We start from the raw sequence: 25,932 nt of genomic DNA on the forward strand, positions 1-25,932 counted from the left end.
TAAAGTTGCAAACAGCTACAAGTTATACATAAAGAGTGTCGTGATTTCTTTTCATTTGTTCATACAATAGTGTTACATTAAGTGACCAGATATCAATGCGAGGCAGAAACACGAGTACACTGGTAGAGTGGAGACGATAACCACCTATCCCATATCTTGTAAAATTTATCCGGGGCTTTCCTAGAAATATAAACAAACTTTTCATGGGACACAACCGAGTTCACTAACGGGATCCATTTATTAATTTCAGGGCCCGTAGTCGCCATCCATGAGCGTGCTATCAATACTTTGGCCAAAGCACATAAATTAAGAATATATCTTCTAGAATGTGCATCCAATATTTCCTCATCTATGACCCCAAGGATACACACAAGGGGGGTAAACACGTCAAAGGGGATTCCCGTAGAGGCTATTATCCGTATCACCGCCTGCCAGAAGGCCTGTACCACTGAACAAGCCCACAATAGATGCCAGAAGGTACCATCCGGAGAGGCGCACTTCGGGCACCGAGTCACTCCGTCCCCCTATACTGGCAAGACGGGTGGGAGTGATGTAGACTCTGTGTAATATAAACAAATGTATCTGTTGAAAACGAGCCGAGGTAGTAGCAGTACGTGAGGTCCCCAAGGCCTCCTCCCATATATCTAGGGAAACCGGTCCCAAATCAGCTTCCCATTTAGATTTAAGGTGTGAGAGACTGTCAGAATGATGGGCACCGAGCAGAGTAGAGGGCAGAAACAGTCCAGAGCTTAGAGCATCAGTCAGGAGCAGGTGGAGCAGCACTAAACTGAGATGCGCATGCGTGGCGAAGCTGAATATACATCTAATAATAGGATGTGGGTATATTAAACTCCAATCTGCAGTTGTCCAAAAGAAATAAATGTGCCCGAGGAGTACAAATGATTGAGGGAACAAACACCCCAGCGTCCCCACCCCGATCCCATTTGTAGGGAAGTGAAATGAGTAAGAGCACGAGTGTGCATCAGTGGGGTGTCAGGATCCCATCCCTCCCCCACAACATAGAATGTACCTGCCTCCATACCATAATCGCTTGTTTAACCAACGGCATCTTAAGGAGTGCCACATTATCACAAAGTAGGAGCTGCAGAGGTGACAAATTAATTTTAGATGCTAGTAATACAGTAGAGATTAATAAATCCCTAGACGAGTCGGAGATCCAAGGAATTAGATGGAATAACTGAGCCGCTAAGTAATAGAATCAAATTTTAGGAAGGGCCAGACCACCCGAGTCCCGAGGTCTAGTTAGAGTATCTAATTTAATCCGAGCTCTATGGTTGGACCAAACCAGTGATGACAAGAGACCATCTATGATACCAAATAATCTCTGGGGGAGATAGACAGGGGAATGTTGGAGGACATACAGCATTTCAGGTAATACAACCATTTTAATGAGGTTTATCCTACCCGTAACAGTAAGTGGCAGTTTACTCCACACCCTAACACGAGACCGTAGGTAGTCCATTTGTGGACGTATATTCAGATCAATAAATTGCGAGGACTGGTTGGTTTCCCATACCCCCAGGTATTTAAAAGAGTCCACCCAGCGAAGAGACAAATAATAACATTTAAAGTCAGAGATGCTGAGATCTCCACCGTGAAAAGGCTTCTGGGGAACTCAAAGCTTAAGACATGTTGCTGCATTATGTTTGAAGACCCTAGAAGAAACACTGATAGGGAGGGTATGAAAGAAGTCTAGGGGGCAAGGGAGTATAGTCATCTTTACCACATTAATACGGCCTATCCTGGATATAGAATGAGACCTTTTAATCTTAATAGTATATTAAAAAAAAAAAATAGCTCAGTGTTTTACTCTAGGATTATTTGGGCAGGGAGGAGTGTACATTTTAATTTTGAAGGGTTATGTTTTGAATGTGTCGCTAAAGCTGAAATTTACAGTTTTTATATTATGTGTAATATTCAAACTCTTCCATTCACCCTTTTTCTTTGGTATTTATTTACTGATTACTGTAAGCATGCGTTTTTCCCATTGTAAACAATTATTTAAGGCTACTGTACAATTTTTTTTTTTAAAGAACTCCCTTTAATTGAATTGAAATTCTAGTTAAAGTTAGACGCACAACCCAAATAACTTTTATATTAATTTTAGAAGTTTCATTTGTAGAATTGCCTATATAATATGCCACATAAATCTGCCATTAATATGTTCACAAACAAGTATAAAATAGATAGGCCTACTGCTATATGCCCACCCAGTGGAGTCTCCTTGTCCCAGGCAGCAGCCATCAAAACTGCCCTTACGGTGAAGAGCAGGCTATCCAGAAGGATATACAGTCTGCACCCCACCTGCCACAGCCAAAACTAGCATCTCCTCACACACTGCGGACAGTTTCATGTCCTTTTTCAGTAGCAGCATAGCTAAACAGGAACCCTCCCATGGACACTGTGTAGGGGAACACTGGTGTGACATCCTGCACATCAGAGGCTGGAGATAGGGGTAGGTTGAGTGGGAGTCCAGTCTTTTGCACAGTCACGGTGCAGGAGGCGGGTCACTGGGACTGTACACTAATATTACAAAATATATATATATATATATATATATATAAAACTAAAGTTAGTCCAGGTTCCTTATTTCTTTCTGCTTTGCTTGACCTTGTTAAGTTGGTATTAATTTGATTAGAAAATTGATCTTTATATTTCATGTATTGAAAAAGCAAAAACCCAAATAAATTCACAACTTACTGTATATGTCAAATAAATTACGTTTGGACATTATCACAATGGGTCCCCCGGTCATAACCGGAGTTTGCCATTGACATTCTTTGGTATAATTTTGAAGGTTTGCAGTGGAGAACTGTTGGAGTCCTGTTTTATAGAGTGTATATTGCGTTGGTGGGCAGTTTTAAATATTTTTTTGCAGTCCAGATTAAATGACCGGAATATTGAGTCTTTTCAGTAACTGCAATTTTGATTTTATTTTTGCAGATGACCATAGTCGTGTCAAGCTTCAAAATGTGGAAAATGATTACATTAATGCCAGTCTTGTTGTTGTTGAAGAAGCCCAAAGGAATTATATTCTTACACAAGTAAGTGTATAACTAATACTGATATTTCAGACTTTAACATTGCCACCCTGCCTTCCCAGGGAGACCGGACTCTGTGCTGAATAGCTGTGGTCTGTTGGATTAACAGGGGGTATGCCTCAATGGTTCAGGCTAGCTGTCTTGCCGTCACTTCTGTGGAGATGACTTTTTACTGCGTGCCGGTAGAGACTTTAGTATTCTGTGGTTTGTGTTCAGAATAGTGACTATAAATCAGGACAGTGGCAGGTGGTGACTTCTGTTTCAGAATGAGCTGGTGACTTCTTTTTCTTTATTCTGTATTACATTTCCGCAACATGCTGGAAAGATGCTGTTTTATATATTTACAGGTTATTACGTTATCTTGCACCCCCTGTGAGAACTGACTACATGTAGTATTATTATTTATTTATTACCAGCGATTTATATAGCGTGCACATTTCGCAGCACTTTACAGAGGATATTTGGCCATTCGCATCAGTCTTTGTCCCAGTGGATCTTACATTCTATGTTCCCTTCCACATGTACATGCGCGCACACACACAGACACTAGGGTTTTTTGTCTACTAGTATATATTTGGATTGTGGAAGGAAACCCACGCAAGTACAGGAAAGATATACAAATTACACAAAGAACTGTGTTGTAGAAATCGACTCCACAACCTCAGTGCTGTGTCGCAGCAATACTAACCATTACACCAATCGTACTAAAATTACATGCATTACCTAGGGCTCTGGGAGGTTATGGGAAGTAACTTTTGTGAGACTGAGAGCTGAAGCTTTATGTGCGAATGCCTGGGGTGTGTTTAAAATATATTCAGTAGATGGTAAAACATCTTGATGAGTTGCGAAATGATGAGGTGGATTTAGGTGTGTATCAAAATATAATAGTAACCCACACTACTATGTCGAAATTAATATATATTTGGGAGGTTTTTTTTTTTTAAATAGGTTTAATAAACAAGTGTGATGTGATACTCGAGTCCTGGCCATTGTACATTATCAGCTGATTTATATATATGTGTGTGTATGTGTATATATATATATATATATATATATATATATATATATATATATATATATATATATATATATAAATAAACAGAAAATTCAGCACTCGCCATAGCAAGCTCACTTATCCTCACAACATCAATAAATAAATGATGGGGGTTTAGTTAGTGAATTGGCCAATGCACGGAAGCCTGCAAACCGCTCACCAAGGTACCCCCACCTTTCTTGCAGGTCCTACACTATCAGAGAGTCTTAAAAATTAAAACCTGCCAACTGTATCACACATAATATAACTGCAAATATGCCCACTAGGTTTTATGTGTACCTGCCACATACCTTATGGCTTTTAAAGGTACACTAGTCACCTGACACTGGCTGATAAATTACTAAGGAACAGCTGACACAGGCTTAGAACAATTGAGTTTACATAGGGGTGCATTAAAAAGCTTGTGGCCACAGTTAATAAGAGTTAACCAAAGATTAACCCAGCAATATACAAACAAATATAAAACCACAGCACTCGCCACCCCAGAAGCGGGGTGCAATGTCTGCACTCACCACTCATAGGGTGGGGTGCATGTAGCCCATAGCCACCTACTTAAAAATATACAAACAGAGAATTCGGCACTCGCCATAGCAAGCTCACTTATCCTCACAACATCAATAAATAAATGATGGGGGTTTAGTTAGTGAATTGGCCAATGCACGGAAGCCTGCAAACCGCTCGCCAAGGTATATATGTATATTAATAATCGCACCTTTATTCCTTACAATGTCTGTGTATGTGACACTTGATGCTACAATAAAAAAAAGTAATTAAAAAAAAAAGCAAGTTTAGTCAAGAATAAATAATCCATTCAGAATAGTTTTTCTAGGAAGTAATGTCTGACTTCAGTGAAACCCTTTCCATCCCTTTGTCTGGTATGCATAATTTTTAACTTAAGCATCACTATGCTTAGTGTGTGCTCTAGTGCTAATAAACATTGCTCTGCGACTGTGTGTTCTTGGGAATTGAATTAGTTTTTCTAACATTAAAACGTGAGTAGAAATGCATATGAACTGTATTTTGTTGAAGTACACTTATATAGTGTTCATTTTACAATCTGATGGATTTGTGGATTTTTCTCATACGTCCTAGAGGATGCCGGGGATGCTTCAAGAACCATGGGGTATAGACGGGATCCGCAGGAGACATGGGCACACTATAAGACTTTGAACGGGTGTGAACTGGCTCCTCCCTCTATGCCCCTCCTCCAGACTCCAGTTAGATTCTGTGCCCAGCGAGACTGGATGCACACTGAGGAGCTCTCCAGAGTTTCTCAGAAAAATACTTTATTTTGGTTTTTTATTTTCAGGGAGACCTGCTGGCTACAGGCTCCCTGCAGTGTGGGAGTGAGGGGAGAGAAGCAGACCTACTTCATTAGAGTTCAAGGGCTCTGCTTCTCGGGCTACTGGACACCATTAGCTCCAGAGGGTTCGATCACTATGGTACGCCTAGCTGCTTGTTCCCGGAGCTGCGCCGTCACCCCCCTCACAAAGCCTGAAGATAGAAGCCTGGTGAGTATGAGAAGATCAGAAGACTTCAGTGACGGTAGAAGACGGCTTGAGGTACCGTGCAGCGGCCGCTCTGCGCGCCATGCTCCCACACAGTTCACGCTACTACAGGGTGCAGGGGGGGCGCCCTGGGCAGCATGGGGGGCCGCAAATACACTGGCAAGCAATATAACAGTGCCACAGGCACTTGTTAGGGACCCCGCCAGTATAAAGATTTTTGAGCGAACCTAAGCGTGCCATGTCGGGGGCGGGGCTTAGCCGCATAGCTCTCACCAGCGCCATTTTTTCTCTTCACAGAAGGCTGCAGAGACGCTGGCCCTGATCCTCCACACACTGCTGTGCATTTAACAGGGTGCAAAACGGGGGGGGGGGGGGGCACTCATAATTGGTGAATTATATATATATTGATAAAAGCGCTAGCAGGTCTGGGCAGTATTATTGCTGACTGCAGACCGGGATAGGCGCTGGGTGTGAGCTGGCAGAACTCTCTCTGTGTCTCTCTAACAGGCTCTGCTGTGGGTCTGTCCCCTATAGCCCAGTGTGTTTGTGACTGTCGGTACGTGTGTGTGTCGACATGTCTGAGGCTGAATGCTCTTCCCAGGAGGAGGCTGGCGTGGGGACTGACAGTTCTGTGAGAGTGACAGTGTCGGCACCGCCGACGGATGATTGGGTCAATATGCTGAGTGTTTTAAATACGAATGTGACTAAGCTGGCTAAGAGGTTTGATAAATGAGTCAAAGAACCAGTCATGGAGGAAATCCATGGAGGATGCTTTGTCACAAGTCCAGACCCCATTGGGGTCGCAGAAACGTGCATTTGCCCAGATAGCGCATACAGATACCGATACGGACTCTGATTCCAGTGTCGACTATAGTGATGCCAGACTACATCCAAAACTGGCTAAGAATATTCAGTACATTATTGTGGCAATAAAAGACGTTTTACATATCACTGAGGACCCTGCTGTTCCTGATACGAGGGTCTGTATGTTTAAAGGCAAGAAACCTACGGTAACGTTTCCTCCCTCTCATGAACTGAATCCACTTTTTGAAAAAGCTTGGGAAAATCCGGACAAAAAGGTACGTTCCCAAAAGAATTCCAATGGCTTATCTGTTTCCCTCTGGGGACAGGGACACCTGGGAGTCACTCCCCACGGTAGATAAAGCTTTGTCGTGTTTATCCAAAAAGGTAGCGCTTCCGTCCCCTGACACGGCAGCCCTGAAGGATCCTGCGAATCGTAAGCCGGAAAATACCCTGAAGTCCATTTATGTCACTACAGGGTCGCTACTCAGACCCGCTGTTGCTGCGGCATGGGTGAATAGCGCTATTGAAAAGTGGGCGGATAACTTGTCATCGGAGGTAGATTCCCTAGACAGGGATAGTGTGCTTTTGGCCTAGGGTCATATCAAGGACGCTGCAGCATATATAAAAGAAGAAGTAAGGGATATTGGCCTTTTTGGGCTCAAGGGCCAATGCCATGGCAGTCTCTGCTTGTGGATTCATCAATGTAATGCTGATGCGGATTCTAAGAAGGCGATGGAGTCTTTACCGTTTAACGGTAAGGTCTTGTTTGGTGACTGACTCACTGACCTGGTCTCTACGGCTACAGCGGGTAAATCGTCTTTTTTACCTTATGTTCCTGCACAGTAGAGGAAATCGCCTCACTATCAGATGCAGTCCTTTCGGCCCAACAAATTAAAAAAAGGACGTGGGTCCTCCTTCCTTGCTGCGAGGGGGAGAGGAGGAGGAAAAAGGTCAGAGGCTGTGGCAAGTTCCCAGTAGCAGAAGTCCTCTCCGGCTTCTACCAAATCCACTGCATGACGCTGGGGCACCGTTGCGGGAGTCCGCACCAGTGGGGGCACGTCTCAAGCTCTTCAGTCAGGTCTGGGTGCACTCGGACCTGGATCCTTGGATATTAGACATAGTATCTCAAGGGTACAAGTGTTTCAAGACGTGCCCCCTCACCGATTTTTCAAATCGGCCTTACCAGCTTCTCTTCCGGACAGGGAGATAGTAAGCGCTGCGATACTAAAGTTGTGTCAAACTCAAGTAATTGTCACGGTACCCCCGTCTCAACAGAGGGAAGGGTTTTATTCGAGCCTGTTCGTGGTCCCGAATCCATATGGCTCAGTCAGACCGATTCTAAACCTAAAATCCCTCAATTTCTTTCTGAAAAAATTCAAGTTCAAGATGGAGTCCCTACGAGCAGTGATCTCCAGTCTGGAGGAGGGGGATTTTATGGTGTCGGTCGACATAAAAGATGCCTACTTACATGTCCCCATATATCCTCCACATCAGGCTTACCTGAGATTTGCTGTGCAGGATTGTCATTACCAATTTCAGACGTTGCCGTTTGGTCTGTCCACGGCTCCGAGGATTTTCACCAAAGTAATGGCTGAAATGATGGTTCTCCTGCGCAAGCAGGGAATCACAATTATCCCATACTTGGACGATCTCCTCATAAAGGCAAGGTCCAAGGAGCAATTGTTGAAGAATGTTGCCCTTTCACTGACGATTCTGCAACAACACGGTTGGCTCCTAAATTTGCCAAAATCACAGTTGAATCCAACGACACGGCTGTCGTTCCTGGGTATGATTCTGGATACAGAACTACAGAGAGTTTTTCTTCCAGTGGAAAAAACTCTGGAAATACAGAACATGGTAAAACAGATTCTGAAACCGGCAAAGGTGTCAGTTCTTCGCTGCACTTGGTTGCTGGGGAAGATGGTGGCGGCCTACGAGGCCATTCCGTATGGCAGGTTCCATGCCAGGGTGTTTCAGTGGAACCTGCTGGACCAGTGGTCCGGGTCTCACCTGGACATGCACCGGAAAATAATTCTCTCTCCCAGGACCAGAATTTCCCTTCTGTGGTGGCTGCACAGTTCTCACCTTCTGGAGGGACGCAGGTTCGGGATTCAGGATTGGATCCTGGTGACCACGGATGCAAGCCTCCGAGGCTGGGGAGCAGTCACACAGGGAAGAAACTTTCAGGGAAAGTGGTCAAGTCAGGAATCTTGTCTACACATAATCATCCTGGAATTAAGAGCCATCCACAACGGCATACTGCAAGCAGAACATCTTCTTCGAGGTCTGCCGGTCCTGATTCAGCCAGACAACGTGACAGCAGTGGCGTACATAAACCGCCAAGGCGGAACAAAGAGCAGAGCCGAGGCCACGAAGATTCTTCGCTGGGCGGAAAGACATGCCAGCGCTCTGGCAGCGGTCTTCATTCCAGGAGTGGACAACTGGGAAGCAGACTTCCTCAGCAGGCACGATCTCCATCCAGGAGAGTGGGGTCTTCATCAAGAGGTCTTTGCAGAAGTGACAAGTCGTTGGGAAGTTCCTCAAGTGGACATGATGGCGTCTCGCCTCAACAAGAAACTTCAGAATTATTGTTCCAGGTCAAGGGACCCTCAGGCGATAGCGGTGGACGCCCCAGTGACACCGTGTGTGTTTCAGTCGGTCTATGTGTTCCCTCCACTTAAACTCATTCCAAAGGTGATAAAAAATTTAAGAAGAACAAGGGTTCAGGCGATCCTGATTGTTCCAGATTGGCCAAAAAGGGCCTGGTATCCCCAGATCTTCAGGAGTTGCTCATAGAAGATCCCTGTCCTCTTCGGGAGGACCTGTTACAACAGGGGCCGTACGTGTATCAGGACTTACCGCGGCTGCGTTTGACGGCGTGGCGGTTGAACGCCAAATCCTAGCCCGAAAGGGTATTCCCAGTGAAGTCATTCCTACACTTCTTCTGGCTAGAAAAGAAGTAACAGCAAAGCATTGCCACCGTATTTGGGGAAAATATGTGTCTTGGTGTGAATCCAAGAAGGCTCCTACGGAAGAATTTCACCTGGGGCGTTTGCTCCATTTCCTACAAGCAGGTGTGGATGCGGACCTAAAGTTAGGCTCTATTAAAGTACAGATTTCGGCCTTGTCGATCTTTTTTTCAAAAAGAATTGGCCTCCCTTCCAGAAGTTCAGACATTTGTAAAAGGAGTGCTGCACCGCCAACCTCTCTTTGTGCCCCCAGTGGCACCATGGGACCTTAATGTGGTGTTGCAATTCTTGCAATCACATTGGTTTGAACCTTTGTGCAAGGTTGAGTTAAAATTCCTTACATGGAAAGTGGTCATGTTGTTGGCCTTGGGGTCTGCAAGGCGAGTGTCTAAATTGGCGGCTTTGTCTCACAAAAGCCCCTATTTGATTTTCCATGCTGATAAAGCGGAGTTGAGAACTCGTCAGCAATTTCTGCCAAAAGTGGTTTCATCATTTCATGTTAACCAACCAATTGTGGTTCCAGTGGCTACTGACGCCTTGGCGGAGTCAAAGTCTCTGGATGTGGTCAGAGCTTTAAAGATCTATGAAAGTGAAATTTAAGATATGTTCCTGCGCACTCTCTTTGCTGCCTTACGTAGGGTCCTACCACACTTATGAAAGATTATACAGAATAAAAAGTAGGATGGGATCCTACTGGTGGCGCAAAGTCAAAGTAACAGTGGTAGTTTACCGTAATGGTCACTGTCCGTAAATACTACTGGAAGAGTCCATCAATTTCATAATGAATAGTCCACGTGTGAATTCAATTCCATTAGACGATATGTGAAAAAAACACAAATGGTATAAAGAAGTTCAGTTTATAGTTCCAGAAAGAATAAAAAGAGGGTGACTTCTGCCCGGACTCCTTAGACTATGGTAATTCGAGAAGTGTAGTAGTGTCTGTATAGGTTCACCCCGGTGTCGATGGTAAAAATGGCTCCTCACATGTGTGCTTACTTTCATACACCCGAGACAAAACCTATAAAGGTTTTTTTATAGCCTCTATACGAAATATTTCTTATAACCGAATTGGATGTGCCACAAATATTCACGTTACAATTCCTCTGAAAATAATGCTCACATCCGTGCTTACTTCAAAAGACGCAATTTTTCCATATAACAGTTTCTTTTTCAGCAGGCTGGTTTGTCGTCGTCCTCACTCACTCCATGACTTCGTATTAGGCTCGGTATTAAGCACAAACACGAAGGGATGTATGAGGATTCATGTAAACTTATTGATAACATTTCTTAAAAACAGATTCTGGTTGATATACCACAACAAAAACCAGCAAAGCAGATGTTATACATCACAGTACAACAGTGAAATAAGATGTTAACCCGGGATATCTCACCGCTTTCTTCCTGAATAAACTGGTTAGGGTGGTTCTTCAAACCTTCACATGCTCCACCAACACGTTTCTACTAGTTAATCTTTATCAAGGTGCATGTGGATTCTTCCATACCCTCTATTTAAACATGGTTTGGTGTATACATCCGCTCCTTCCTGGGCGGGATCCTATTGACCAATTTATTTTACAATTAGGTTAAAATCAATCACATTAGTACGATGGGTGAGTGGTTTGTATAGCATATATACTCGGCCTGGTTAATTAGGTATACACATATTAAAAAGTTATTTAATTCATGTTAATATTATGCGTTCCAACTCACGTGGAATGCACTGTATTTCCGCCGGACTTCCGGTGGAAGCACCTATCCTCACTGAGAACGCCGTGCTTCTGCCGGATGTACTATGTAGTCAGCCTCCTGGCTGTATCCCAAATCCATCCCGATTCTTACCACGTTGTGTGGAACGCATGACTCGGACCGTCGGCGTAGCTGATCACGTTGGGTTCAGCGTCATTACTGCTTGTGCCGCCTACTGCGTTCCATATAATACGGAACGCATGACGTAAAGGGCTATTATGGATACCCAACGTGGGCTACTGACTTCTTCCTACTGTGTGCGTTCCATTGCAATTGGAACGCACATGTCGTGGTGTTATATATTGAAAGAAGCATGATCAGTTTTTTTAAAATGAGACAAAATGTGTTTAAAAAATAGGGTTATACTAAATTAACCTCTATTGTCTTATATAAAAGTAGTTAGTGGGTTTTCACAAATGATCCAGGATTTAGGGATCTATTACAGGAGATTCCCTATACTATAGTACACAACCAAAATAAACATTATGCATTGTTTTACATGACAAGCAGACAGGAATGCTTCTTTTTGCTCTTAGATACTATTGGTTATGCGATTTCAAAATATAAGGGCACTGATGGATAATACAAAGATAAATATACTGTATAAAAATAGTGTATTGGCAACACCTATTGCAGCTGACTATAAATATAAAGATATACGGTCCTGGCACCAAGGTAAGTTTGATTTGATGGTCACCGACAATGGATTTTTCTATATCCAATAATAAGAGGAGGTAATGGATTTTTATAAAAACCATTTGGTTTCAAAGTCCAGATTTAAGCTGGCTGTATGTAGAGTACTCATCTAAAAGATGCTTCGCATCTCTCTTTTCGCAAGTTCCTCCTCCATGTTGTTTTTCCTCCAATTCCCCTTTTTTAATGTGGATTCCACAAAAAGAGATCAAATCCGTCAGCTGGCACTGATGGTGGTCCTTAAAATGGGCTGACACCCCATGGGTGGTGACTTCTTTTTTGATGTTACGGACGTGTTCAGCCATTCGATCTTTCAGTTTTCTAGTGGTTCTTCCAATATATTGCTTTTTGCATCAACAAGTAATAAGGTACACCACATGGTTGCTATTACAAGTAATAAACTTTGAAGATCTATGTCGCCAGAACGGCGCAGATTAGGAAAACAAAGGCTCTTTGTCCTGTGGGCTCCCAACAAGATTGGGGCTCCTGCTACTAAGCAGACTATTGCGCGCTGGATTTGTAATACGATTCAGCAGGCTCATTCTACGGCAAGATTGGCGTTACCGAAATCGGTGAAAGCCCATTCTACCAGAAAGGTGGGCTCATCCTGGGCGGCTGCCCGGGGAGTCTCGGCGTTACAACTTTGCCGAGCTGCTACTTGGTCGGGTTCAAACACCTTTGCAAAGTTTTACAAGTTTGATACCCTGGCTGATGAGGACCTCTTGTTTGGTCAATCGCTGCTGCAGAGTCATCCGCACTCTCCCGCCCGTTCTAGAGCTTTGGTATAAACCCCATGGTTCTTGAAGCATCCCCAGCATCCTCTAGGACATATGAAAAAATAGGATTTTAATACCTACTGGTAAATCCTTTTCTCTTAGTCCGTAGAGGATGCTGGGCGCCCGTCCCAGTGCGGGCTGTATCTGCAGTTTGGTTATAGTTACGCTCATGTTGCGTTGAGTTCAGTCACTCTGTGACTGTTGTTGGTCATGCCGTTGCATGCGTTGTTGTTGAATGCCATGTTGTACAGCGTGTTAGTGGTGTGAGCTGGTATGTATCTCACCTTAGTTTAGTTTAAAATAATTAAATAAATCCTTTTCCTCGAAATGTCCGTCTCAGTGGGCACAGTTCCTATAACTGGAGTCTGGAGGAGGGACATAGAGGGAGGAGCCAGTTCACACCCATTCAAAGTCTTATAGTGCGCCCATGTCTCCTGCGGATCCCGTCTATACCCCATGGTTCTTGAAGCATCCCCAGCATCCTCTACGGACTAAGAGAAAAGGATTTACCGGTAGGTATTAAAATCCTATTTTTTTTTAATATATTTTTTTTTAACAAGTCTGTCAAAATTGGAACGCAGCTTGTTCAAGCCAAATGCATACAGTATGTATTCCCCTGAGTCACGTCTCGTTGCATTTGTTCCCAATATGAATTCAGTTTCTAACTGCATTGATGCACATCACAACAGTACATTGACCTCCTTTAGTTACATGCACTTGTGATAGTAACGCATTTACCTAGTGTGTACGTTTTTGTTTTGTTTTTTGGGTTTTACCAGAGATTATCTGTAAATATTCTTTTGTCGACATGACTGTCAGCATGGTCGTAATGTCAGCGTGCCTGGCATGTCAACACTGACCATGTTGACATTCATAATTTATGAAAATTTGACAACATCCCCGATAGTCTAGTGGTGACTTAACCGGGTCTGGCGGTGACGTCAGGGTGGCTTCCAGCGGTAAGTATGACTAGTCTTCAATCCTAACTTCTCCTCCCGTAGTCTAACCCTAGCTCTCGTCTCCTGCATCCTAACCATCCGCTGCCAGCCCATGCAGAATGCCGACATTTCACAGGTTGACATTGTGAATGTCTGCATCCTGCACTTGCCAACATGTTCAACGTCGGCATCATACGTAACTACAATCCCCTGTTAGATCCAGTATTACACTCATGGCAGATAATTGTACTTGCAATGTACTAACTTCAGGACCTTTATGTTAATGCTCCTTAAGAAAGCCCAGTGGTACAACTTGGATTTGCTTCACCATCTAATATTTCTCTAACGTCCTAAGTGGATGCTGGGGACTCCGTAAGGACCATGGGGAATAGCGGCTCCGCAAGAGACTGGGCACATCTAAAGAAAGCTTTAGGACTAACTGGTGTGCACTGGCTCCTCCCCCTATGACCCTCCTCCAAGCCTCAGTTAGATTTCTGTGCCCGACGAGAAGGGTGCACACTAGGGGCTCTCCTGAGCTTCTTAGTGAAAGTTTTAGTTTAGGTTTGTTATTTTCAGTGAGACCTGCTGGCAACAGGCTCACTGCATCGAGGGACTAAGGGGAGAAGAAGCGAACTCACCTGCGTGCAGAGTGGATTGGGCTTCTTGGCTACTGGACATTAGCTCCAGAGGGACGATCACAGGTCCAGCCTGGATGGGTCCCAGAGCCGCGCCGCCGGCCCCCTTACAGAGCCAGAAGAGCGAAGAGGTCCGGAAAAATCGGCGGCAGAAGACGTTCCTGTCTTCAATAAGGTAGCGCACAGCACTGCAGCTGTGCGCCATTGCTCTCAGCACACTTCATACTCCGGTCACTGAGGGTGCAGGGCGCTGGGGGGGGCGCCCTGAGACGCAATAAAACATTACAGAAATACCTTACATGGCAAAAAATGCATCACATATAGCTCCTGGGCTATATGGATGCATTTAACCCCTGCCAGAATATACAAAAAACCGGGAGATAAGGCCGCCGAAAAGGGGGCGGAGCCTATCTCCTCAGCACACTGGCGCCATTTTCCCTCACAGCTCAGTTGGAGGGAAGCTCCCTGGCTCTTCCCTGCAGACAGAAAGGGTTAAAAAAAAGAGAGGGGGGCACTAATTAGGCGCAGTATTAAAACATACAGCAGCTATAAGGGGAAAAACACTTATATAAGGTTATCCCTGTATATATATAGCGCTCTGGTGTGTGCTGGCATACTCTCCCTCTCTCTCCCCAAAGGGCTAGTGGGGTCCTGTCCTCTATCAGAGCATTCCCTGTGTGTGTGCTGTGTCGGTACGTTTGTGTCGACATGTATGAGGAGAACAATGATGTGGAGACGGAGCAGAGTGTCTGTAACAGTGATGTCACCCCCTAGGGGGTCGACACCTGAGTGGATGTACTGTTGAAAATTACGTGACGGTGTCAGCTCTATATAAAAAAACAGTGGTTGACATGAGACAGCCGGCTACTCAGCTTGTGCCTGTCCAGACGTCTCATAGGCCGTCAGGGGCTCTAAAGCGGCCGTTACCTCAGATGGCAGATACAGACGCCGACACGGATACTGACTCCTGTGTCGACGGTGAAGAGACGACCGTGATTTCCAGTAGGACCACACGTTACATGATTGAGACAATGGAAAATGTTTTTATACATTTCTGATAATACGAGTACCACCAAAAAAAGGGGTATTATGTTCGGTGAGGGAAAAACTACCTGTAGTTTTCCTGAATCTGAGAAATAAAATGAGGTGTGTGATGATGCGTGGGTTTCCCCCCGATAACAATTAATAATTTCTTAAAAAGTATTGGCTGCATACCCTTTCCCGCCAGAGGTTAGGATGCATTGGGAAACACCCCCTAGGGGGGATAAGGCGCTCACACGCTTGTAAGAACAAGGGCTCTACCCTCTCATGAGATGGCCGCCCTTAAGGATCCTGCTGATAGAAAGCAGGAGGGTATCCAAAAAAGGTATTTACACACATACTGGTGTTATACTGCGACCAGCTATCGCCTCAGCCTGGAGGTGCAGTGCTGGGTTGGCATGGTCGGATTCCCTGACTGGAAATATTGATATCCTAGATAAGGATAGTATATTATTGCCTATAGAGCATTTAAAAGATGCATTTCTATATATGCATGATGCACAGCGGAATAATTGCCGACTGGCATCAAGTATAAGTGCGTTGTCCAATTCTACCAGTAAAATGGTCAGGTGATGCGGATTCCAAACGGCATTTGGAAGTATTGCCTTTGAAAGGGGACATTTGGGGTCGGTCTTTTAGACCTGGTGGCCACGGCAACAGCTGGGAAATCCACGTTTGTACCCCAGGTCGCCTCTCAAAATAAGACGCCGTATTATCAGGCGCAGTCCTTTGTTGGCAAGCGGACAAAAGGTTCCTCTTTTCTGCTCGTGACAGAGGGAGAGGAAAAAGGCTGCAGAGATCAGCCAGTTCCCAGGAACAGAAACCCTTTCCCGCCTCTGCCAAGCCCTCAGTATGACGCTAGGGCTTTACAAGCTCAGGCACGGTGGGGGCCCGTTCTCAATGAATTTCAGTGCGCAGTGGGCTCACTCGCAAGTAGACCCCTGGATCCTTCAGGTAATATCTCAGGGGTACATATTGGAATTCGAGACGTCTCCCCCTCGCCGTTTCCAAAAGTCGACTTTACCGACGTCTACCTCTGACAGGGAGGCAGTTTTGGAAGCCATTCACAAGCTGTATTCCCAGCAGGTGATAATCAAGGTACCCCTCCTGCAACAGGGAACGGGGTATTATTCCACACTATTGTGGTACCGAAGCCAGACGGCTCGGTGAGACCGATTCTAAAATCTTTGAACACTTACATACAGAGGTTCAAATTCAAGATTGAGTCACTCAGAGCAGTGATTGCGAACCTGGAAGAAGGGGACTACATGATGTATCGGGACATCAAGGATGCTTACCTTCATGTCAAAATTTACCCTTCTCACCAAGGGTACCTCAGGTTATGGTACTGAACTGTCACTATCAGTTCAGACGCTACCGTAATGATGGTCCACGGCACCCCGGGTCTTTACCAAGGTAATGGACGAAATGATATCCCTTCGAAGGAAGGAAATTTTAGTTATCCCTTACTTGGACGATTCCCTGATAAGGGTAAGATCCAGGGAACAGTTGGAGGTCGGTGTAGCACTATCTCAGGTAGTGTTGCGGCAGCACGATTGGGTTCTCAATATTCCAAAATCGCAGCTGGTTCCGACGACTTGTCTTCTGTTTCCTAGGGATGATCCTGGACACAGTCCAGAAAAAAGGTGTTTCTCCCGGAAGAGAAAGCCAGGGAGTTATCCGAGCTAATCAGGAACCTCCTAAAACCGAACCAAGTCTCAGTGCATCAATGCACAAGGGTTCTGGGAAAAAATGGTGGCTTCCTACAAAGCAATCCCATTCGTTAGATTCCACGCAAGAACTTTCCAGTGGAACCTACTGGACAAATGGTCCGGGTCGCATTTTCAGATGCATCAGCGGATAACCCTGTCACCAAGGACAAGGGTATCCATCCTGTGGTGGTTGCAGAGTGCTCATCTTCTAGAGGGCCGCAGATTCGGCATTCAGGACTGGGTCCTGGTGACCACGGATGCCAGCCTACGAGGCTGGGGAGCAGTCACACAGGGAAGGAATATCCAGGGCTTAGGGTCAAGCCTGGATACATCACTTCACATAAATATCCTGAAGCTAAGGGCCATTTACAATGCTCTAAGCTTAGCGAGACCTCTGCTTCAAGGTCAGCCGGTGTTGATCCAGTCGGACAACATCATGGCAGTCACCCACGTAAACAGACAGGGTGGCACAAGAAGCAGGAGGGCAATGGCAGAAGCTGCAAGGATTCTCCGCTGGGCGGAAAATCATGTAATAGCACTGTCAACAGTATTCATTCCGGGAGTGGACAACTGGGAAGCAGACTTCCTCAGCACGACCTCCACCCGGGAGAGTGGGGACTTCACCCAGAAGTCGTCCACATGATTAAAAAACTCGACAGGTATTGCGCCAGGTCAAGAGACCCTCAGGCAATAGTTGTAGACGCTCTGGTAACACCGTGGGTGTACCAGTCAGTGTATGTGTTCCCTCCTCTGCCTCTCATACCCAAGGTACTGAGATTGATAAGATGGAGAGGAGTAAGCACTATATTCGTGACTCCGGATGGGCCAAAAAGGACTTGGTAACCGGAACTTCAAGAGAGGCTCACGGAGGATCTGTGGCCTCTACCTCTAAGAAGGGACCTGCTCCAGCAAGGACCCTGTCTGTTCCAAGACTTACCGCGGCTGCGTTTGACGGCATGGCGGTTGAACACCGGATCCTGAAGGAAAAAAGGCATTCCGGATGAAGTCATCCCTATCCTGATCAAAAGCCAGGAAGGATGTAACCGCAAAAACATTATCACCGCAATTGGCGAAAATATGTTGCGTAGTGCGAGGCCAGTAAGGCCCGACGGAGGAAATTCAACTGGGTCGATTCCTACATTTCCTGCAAACAGGAGTGTCTATGGGCCTGAAATTGGGGTCCATTAAGGTTCAGATTTCGGCCCTGTCAATTTTCTTCCAAAAAAGAACTAGCTTCAGTCCCTGAAGTTTAGACGTTTGTAAAAGGGGTACTGCATATACAGCCTCCTTTTGTGCCTCCAGTGGCAATTTGGGATCTCAATGTAGTTTGGGTTCCAAAAGTCACATTGGTTTGAACCACTTAAATCTGTGGAGTTAAAATATCTCACATGGAAAGTGGTCATGCTGTTGGCCCTGGCCTGGGCCAGGCGCGTGTCAGGATTGGCGGCTTTATCCTGTAAAAGCCCTTATCTGATTTTCCATTCGGACAGGGCGGAATTGAGGACTCGTACTCAGTTTCTCCCTAAGGTGGTTCCAGCGTTTTCACTTGAACCAACCTATTGTGGTGCCTGCGGCTACTAGGGACTTGGAGGAATCCAAGTTGCTGGATGTTGTCAGGGCCCTGAAAATATGTTCCAGGACGGCTGGAGTCAGGAAATCTGACTCGCTGTTTATCCTTTATGCACCCAACATGCTGGGTGCTCCTGCTTCTAAGCAGACTATTGCTCGTTGGATTTGTAGTACAATTCAGCTTGCACATTCTGTGGCAGGCCTGCCACAGCTAAAATCTGTAAAAGCCCGTTCCACAAGGAAAGTGGGCTCATCTTGGGCGGCTGCCCGAGGGGTCTCGGCTTTACAACTTTGCCGAGCAGCTACTTGGTCAGGGGCAAACACGTTTGCTAAATTCTACAAATTTGATACCCTGGCTGAGGAGGACCTGGAGTTCTCTCATTCGGTGCTGCAGAGTCATCCGCACTCTCCCGCCCGTTTGGGAGCTTTGGTATAATCCCCATGGTCCTTACGGAGTCCCCAGCATCCACTTAGGACGTTAGAGAAAATAAGAATTTACTTACCGATAATTCTATTTCTCGTAGTCCGTAGTGGATGCTGGGCGCCCATCCCAAGTGCGGATTGTCTGCAATACTTGTACATAGTTATTGTTACAAAAATCGGGTTATTATTGTTGGGAGCCATCTTTTCAGAGGCTCCTCTGTTATCATACTGTTAACTGGGTTCAGATCACAAGTTATACAGTGTGATTGGTGTGGCTGGTATGAGTCTTACCCGGGATTCAAAATCCTTCCTTATTGTGTACGCTCGTCCGGACACAGTTTCCTAACTGAGGCTTGGAGGAGGGTCATAGGGGGAGGAGCCAGTGCACACCAGTTAGTCCTAAAGCTTTCTTTAGATGTGCCCAGTCTCCTGCGGAGCCGCTATTCCCCATGGTCCTTACGGAGTCCCCAGCATCCACTACGGACTACGAGAAATAGAATTATCGGTAAGTAAATTCTTATTTTTCCAAACGTTATAGAGTATATAGTTTTGAAGAATTAATCTTTGTCCAGACTATGCAGATCACTCTGCTGATCAGATAAGGGGTGACATTTTAATAGGCTGCAAGTTGCAGGCTGTTGGGGACGTTGTGTGAGCCTGCCCATATTTTAAAGCAGCAATCCTTTGCATAGTAAAACCGGTATCCGTTCAGATGGTCGACCATGTTATGGTCGACAGTCATTAGGTCGACCACTATTGGTGGACATTGACATGGACACATGGTCGACACATGAAAATGGTCAACACATGAAAGGTCGACACATGAAATGGTCAACATGAGTTTTTTAACTTTTTTTTCTTTTGGGGAACTTTTCCATACTTTACGATCCACGTGGACTACGATTGAAGCGGTAATCTGTGCCGAGCGAAGCGGTAGCGGAGCGAAGGCACCATGCCCGAAGCATGGCGAGCGGACGCGGTGCACTAATTGGGGTTCCCAGTCACTTTACGCAAAAAACGACACCAAAAAAAAAGTGTAAAAAATCTCATGTCGACCTTTTCATGTGTCGACCTGTTCATGTGTCGACCATGTGTCCATGTCGACCATCTCAATGTTGACCAATAGTGGTCGACCTAATGACTGTCGACCATAACATGGTCGACCATTCATACCGGAACCAGTAAAACCAACCTGGTTTTGCTTGTAAATGATTGCCGCTTTAAAAATATGGGCTGACTCGCACAAAGTCCTGCACAGCCTGTAACCCGCAGGCAATTACATTTCACCCCAAAACTCCGATCCTCATGCACACTATTGTATTTTTATCTCGGTGTGCATGTTCTTCAGTGTTTTGGGGGGTCGGGCATCTTAAATTATAAGCTGCATTCATACCTTTTCAGTTATCGGCCTGATCAGCCAATATCGGGTGATTGGGTCAATAATTGTATAGGTGTGCACCAAGATTTATTTCTCTATCGTCCTAGTGGATGCTGGGGTTCCTGAAAGGACCATGGGGAATAGCGGCTCCGCAGGAGACAGGGCACAAAAAGTAAAGCTTTAGGATCAGGTGGTGTGCACTGGCTCCTCCCCCTATGACCCTCCTCCAAGCCTCAGTTAGATTTTTGTGCCCGGCCGAGAAGGGTGCAATCTAGGTGGCTCTCCTAAAGAGCTGCTTAGAAAAGTTTAGCTTAGGTTTTTTATTTTACAGTGAGTCCTGCTGGCAACAGGATCACTGCAACGAGGGACTTAGGGGAGAAGAAGTGAACTCACCTGCGTGCAGGATGGATTGGCTTCTTGGCTACTGGACATTAGCTCCAGAGGGACGATCACAGGTACAGCCTGGATGGTCACCGGAGCCTCGCCGCCGGCCCCCTTGCAGATGCTGAAACGAGAAGAGGTCCAGAATCGGCGGCAGAAGACTCCTCAGTCTTCTTAAGGTAGCGCACAGCACTGCAGCTGTGCGCCATTTCCTCTCAGCACACTTCACACGGCAGTCACTGAGGGTGCAGGGCGCTGGGAGGGGGGCGCCCTGGGAGGCAAATGAAAACCTTTTTTGGCTAAAAATACCTCACATATAGCCTCCGGGGGCTATATGGAGATATTTAACCCCTGCCAGAATCCATTAAAGAGCGGGAGACGAGCCCGCCGAAAAAGGTGCGGGGCCTATCTCCTCAACACACAGCGCCATTTTCCCTCACAGAAAGGCTGGAGGGAAGGCTCCCAGGCTCTCCCCTGCACTGCACTACAGAAACAGGGTTAAAACAGAGAGGGGGGGCACTAATTTGGCGTTAGAAATATATAAAAGATGCTATAAGGGAAAACACTTATATAAGGTTGTCCCTATATAATTATAGCGTTTTTGGTGTGTGCTGGCAAACTCTCCCTCTGTCTCTCCAAAGGGCTAGTGGGTCCTGTCCTCTATCAGAGCATTCCCTGTGTGTGTGCTGTGTGTCGGTACGTGTGTGTCGACATGTATGAGGACGATGTTGGTGAGGAGGCGGAGCAATTGCCTGTAATGGTGATGTCACTCTCTAGGGAGTCGACACCGGAATGGATGGCTTATTTAGGGAATTACGTGATAATGTCAACACGCTGCAAGGTCGGTTGACGACATGAGACGGCCGACAAACAATTAGTACCGGTCCAGACGTCTCAGAAACACCGTCAGGGGTTTTAAAACGCCCGTTTACTTTAGTCGGTCGACACAGACACAGACACGGACACTGAATCCAGTGTCGACGGTGAATAAACAAACGTATTCCTTATTAGGGCCACACGTTAAGGGCAATGAAGGAGGTGTTACATATTTCTGATACTACAAGTACCACAAAAGAGGGTATTATGTGGGATGTGAAAAAACTACCGTAATTTTTCCTGAATCAGATAAATTAAATGAAGTGTGTGATGATGCGTGGGTTCCCCCCGATAGAAAATTATGGGCGGTATACCCTTTCCCGCCAGAAGTTAGGGCGCGTTGGGAAACACCCCTTAGGGTGGATAAGGCGCTCACACGCTTATCAAAACAAGTGGCGGTACCGTCTATAGATAGGGCCGTCCTCAAGGAGCCAGCTGACAGGAGGCTGGAAAATATCATAAAAAGTATATACACACATACTGGTGTTATACTGCGACCAGCGATCGCCTCAGCCTGGATGTGCAGAGCTGGGGTGGCTTGGTCGGATTCCCTGACTAAAAATATTGATACCCTTGACAGGGACAGTATTTTATTGACTATAGAGCATTTAAAGGATGCATTTTCTATATATGCGAGATGCACAGAGGGATATTTGCACTCTGGCATCAAGAGTAAGTGCGATGTCCATATCTGCCAGAAGATGTTTATGGACACGACAGTGGTCAGGTGATGCAGATTCCAAACGGCACAAAGGTGTATTGCCGTATAAGGAAGAGGAGTTATTTGGGGTCGGTCCATCGGACCTGGTGGCCACGGCAACTGCTGGAAAATCCACCGTTTTTACCCTAAGTCACATCTCTGCAGAAAAAGACACCGTCTTTTCAGCCTCAGTCCTTTCGTCCCTATAAGAGTCATATCTGCCCAGGGATAGAGGAAAGGGAAGAAGACTGCAGCAGGCAGCCCATTCCCAGGAACAGAAGCGTTCCACCGCTTCTGCCAAGCTCTCAGCATGACGCTGGGACCGTACAGGACCCCTGGATCCTACATGTAGTATCCCAGGGGTACAGATTGGAATGTCGAGACGTTTCCCCTTCGCAGGCTCCTGAAGTCTGGTTTACCAAGGTCTCCCTCCGACAAGGAGGCAGTATGGGAAACAATTCACAAGCTGTATTCCCAGCAGGTGATAATCAAATTACCCCTCCTACAACAAGAAAAGGGGTATTATTCCACATTATATTGTGGTACTGAAGCCAGAAGGCTAGGTGAGACCTATTCTAAATCTAAAAAAATTTGAACACTTACAAAGGTTCAAATCAAGATGGAGTCACTCAGAGCAGTGATAACGAACCAGGAAGAAGGGGACTATATAGTGTCCCGAGACATCAGGGATGCTTACCTCCATGTCCAAAATTTGCCCTTCTCACTAAGGGTACCTCAGGTTCGTGGTACAGAACTGTCACTATCAGTTTCAGACGCTGCCGTTTGGATTGTTCACGGCACCCCGGGTCTTTACCAAGGTAATGGCCGAAATGATGATTCTTCTTCGAAGAAAAGGCGTCTTAATTATCCCTTACTTGGACGATCTCCTGATAAGGGCAAAGTCCAGGGAACAGTTGGAGGTCGGAGTAGCACTATCTCGGATACTGCTACAACAGCACGGGTGGATTCTAAATATTCCAAAATCGCAGCTGATCCCGACGACAAGTCTGCTGTGCCTAGGGATGATTCTGGACACAGTCCAGAAAAAGGTGTTTCTCCCGGAAGAGAAAGCCAGGGAGTTATCCGAGCTAGTCAGGAACCTCCTAAAATCAGTGCATCATTGCACAAGGGTCCTGGTAAAGATGGTGACTTCCTACGAAGCAATTCCATTCGGCAGATTTCACGCAAGAATTTTTCAGTGGGATCTGCTGGACAAATGGTCCGGATCGCATCTTCAGATGCATCAGCGGATAACCCTATATCCAAGGACAAGGGTGTCTCTCCTGTGGTGGTTACAGAGTGCTCATCTTCTAGAGGGCCGCAGATTCGGCATTCAGGATTGGATGCTGGTGACCACGGAGGCCAGCCCGAGAGGCTGGGGAGCAGTCACACAAGGAAAAAATTTCCAGGGAGTGTGATCAAGTCTGGAGACTTTTCTCCACATAAATATACTGGAGCTAAGGGTAAATTTATAATACTCTAAGCTTAGCAAGACCTCTGCTTCAAGGTCAGCCGGTATTGATCCAGTGGGAAAAACATCACGGCAGTCGCCCACGTAAATAGACAGGGCGGCACAAGAAGCAGGAGGGCAATGGCAAAAACTGCAAGGACTTTTCGCTGTGCGGAAAATCATGTGATAGCACTGTCAGCAGTGTTTCATTCCGGGAATGGAAACTGGGAAGCAGACTTCCTCAGCAGGCACGACCTCCACCCGGCAGAGTGGAAACTTCATCGGGAAGTTTTCCACATGATTGTAAACCGTTGGGAAATACCAAAGGTGGACATGATGGCGTCCCGTCTGAACAAAAAACGGGACAGGTATTGCGCCAGGTTAAGAGACCCTCAGGCAATAGCTGTGGACGTTCTGGTAACACCATGGATGTACCAGTCGGTGTATGTGTTCCATCCTCTGCTTCTCATACCTAAGGTACTGAGACTTATAAGACGTAGAGGAGTAAGAACTATACTCATGGCTCCGGATTGGCCAAGAAGGACTTGGTACCCGGAACTTCAAGAGATGCTCACAGAGGACTTATGGCCTCTGCCGCTAAGAAGGGACTTGTTTCAGCAAGTACCATGTCTGTTCCAAGACTTACCGCAGCTGCGTTTGACGGCATGGCGGTGGAACGCCGGATCCTAAGGGAAAAAGGCATTCCGGAAGAGGTCATTCCTACCCTGGTCAAAGCCAGAAAGGAGGTGACCGCACAACATTATCACCACATGTGGCAAAAATATGTTGCGTGGTGTGAGGCCAGAAAGGCCCCACGAAGAAATTTCAACTCGGTCGATTCCTGCATTTCCTGCAAACAGGAGTGTCTATGGGCCTCAAATTGGGGTCCATTAAGGTTCAAATTTCGGCCCTGTCGATTTTCTTCCAGAAAGAAGTGGCTTCAGTTCCTGAAGTCCAGAAGTTTGTCAAGGGAGTATTGCATATACAACCCCCTTTTGTGCCTCCAGTGGCACTGTGGGATCTCAACGTAGTTCTGGGATTCCTCAAATCACATTGGTTTAAAACCAGTCAAATCTGTGGATTTGAAGCATCTCACATGAAAAGTGACCATGCTCTTGGCCCTGGCCTGGACCAGGCGAGTGTCAAATTGGTGGTTTTTTTCTCAAAAAAGCCCATATCTGGTTGTCCATTTGGACAGGGCAGAGCTGCGGACTCGTCCCCAGTTCTCTCCCTAAGGTGGTGTCAGTGTTTCACCTGAACCAGCTTATTTTGGTGCCTTGCGCCTACTAGGGACTTGGAGGACTCCAGGTTGCTAGATGTTGTCAGGGCCCTGTAAATATAGGTTCCAGGACGGCTGGAGTCAGGAAAACTGACTTGCTGTTATCCTGTATGCACCCAACAAACTGGGTGCTCTTGCTTCTAAGCAGACTATTGCTAGTTGGATGAGTAATACAATTCAGCTTGCACATTCTGTGGCAGGCCTGCCACAGCCAAAATATGTAAATGCCCATTCCACAAGGAAGGTGGGCTCATCTTGGGCGGCTGCCCGAGGGGTCTCGGCTTTACAACTTTGCCGAGCGGCTATTTAGTCAGGGGCAAACACGTTGGTAAAATCCTACAAATTTGATACCCTGGCTAAGGAGGACCTGGAGTTCTCTCATTCGGTGCTGCAGAGTCATCCGCACTCTCCCGCCCGTTTGGGAGCTTTGGTATTATCCCCATGGTCCTTTCAGGAACCCCAGCATCCACTAGGACGATAGAGAAAATAAGAATTTACTTACCGATAATTCTATTTCTCGGAGTCCGTAGTGGATGCTGGGCGCCCATCCCAAGTGCGGATTATCTGCAATACTTGTACATAGTTACAAAAATCGGGTTATTATTGTTGTGAGCCATCTTTTCAGAGGCTCCGCTGTTATCATACTGTTAACTGGGTTCAGATCACAGGTTGTACAGTGTGATTGGTGTGGCTGGTATGAGTCTTACCCGGGATTCAAAATCCTTCCTTATTGTGTACGCTCGTCCGGGCACAGTATCCTAACTGAGGCTTGGAGGAGGGTCATAGGGGGAGGAGCCAGTGCACACCACCTGATCCTAAAGCTTTACTTTTTGTGCCCTGTCTCCTGCGGAGCCGCTATTCCCCATGGTCCTTTCAGGAACCCCAGCATCCACTACGGACTCCGAGAAATAGATTTATCGGTAAGTAAATTCTTATTT

The 25,932-nt window shown here is 46.1% G+C and overlaps 1 protein-coding gene across 1 annotated transcript in view; it reads left to right on the forward strand.

Moving 5' to 3' along the window:
- The window catches only part of PTPN2 (protein tyrosine phosphatase non-receptor type 2), a 179,565-nt gene that overhangs the window by 123,089 nt on the left and 30,544 nt on the right, over positions 1 to 25,932 (forward strand). The window contains exon 3 of the mRNA XM_063923421.1: positions 2,965 to 3,065. Within this exon, the coding sequence (XP_063779491.1) occupies positions 2,965 to 3,065 (101 nt within the window). The remainder of the gene's footprint in view (positions 1 to 2,964; positions 3,066 to 25,932) is intronic.

This window comes from Pseudophryne corroboree, chromosome 5 (genome assembly GCF_028390025.1).
Source record: "Pseudophryne corroboree isolate aPseCor3 chromosome 5, aPseCor3.hap2, whole genome shotgun sequence".
In the NCBI taxonomy this organism is placed as follows: Eukaryota; Metazoa; Chordata; class Amphibia; order Anura; family Myobatrachidae; genus Pseudophryne; species Pseudophryne corroboree.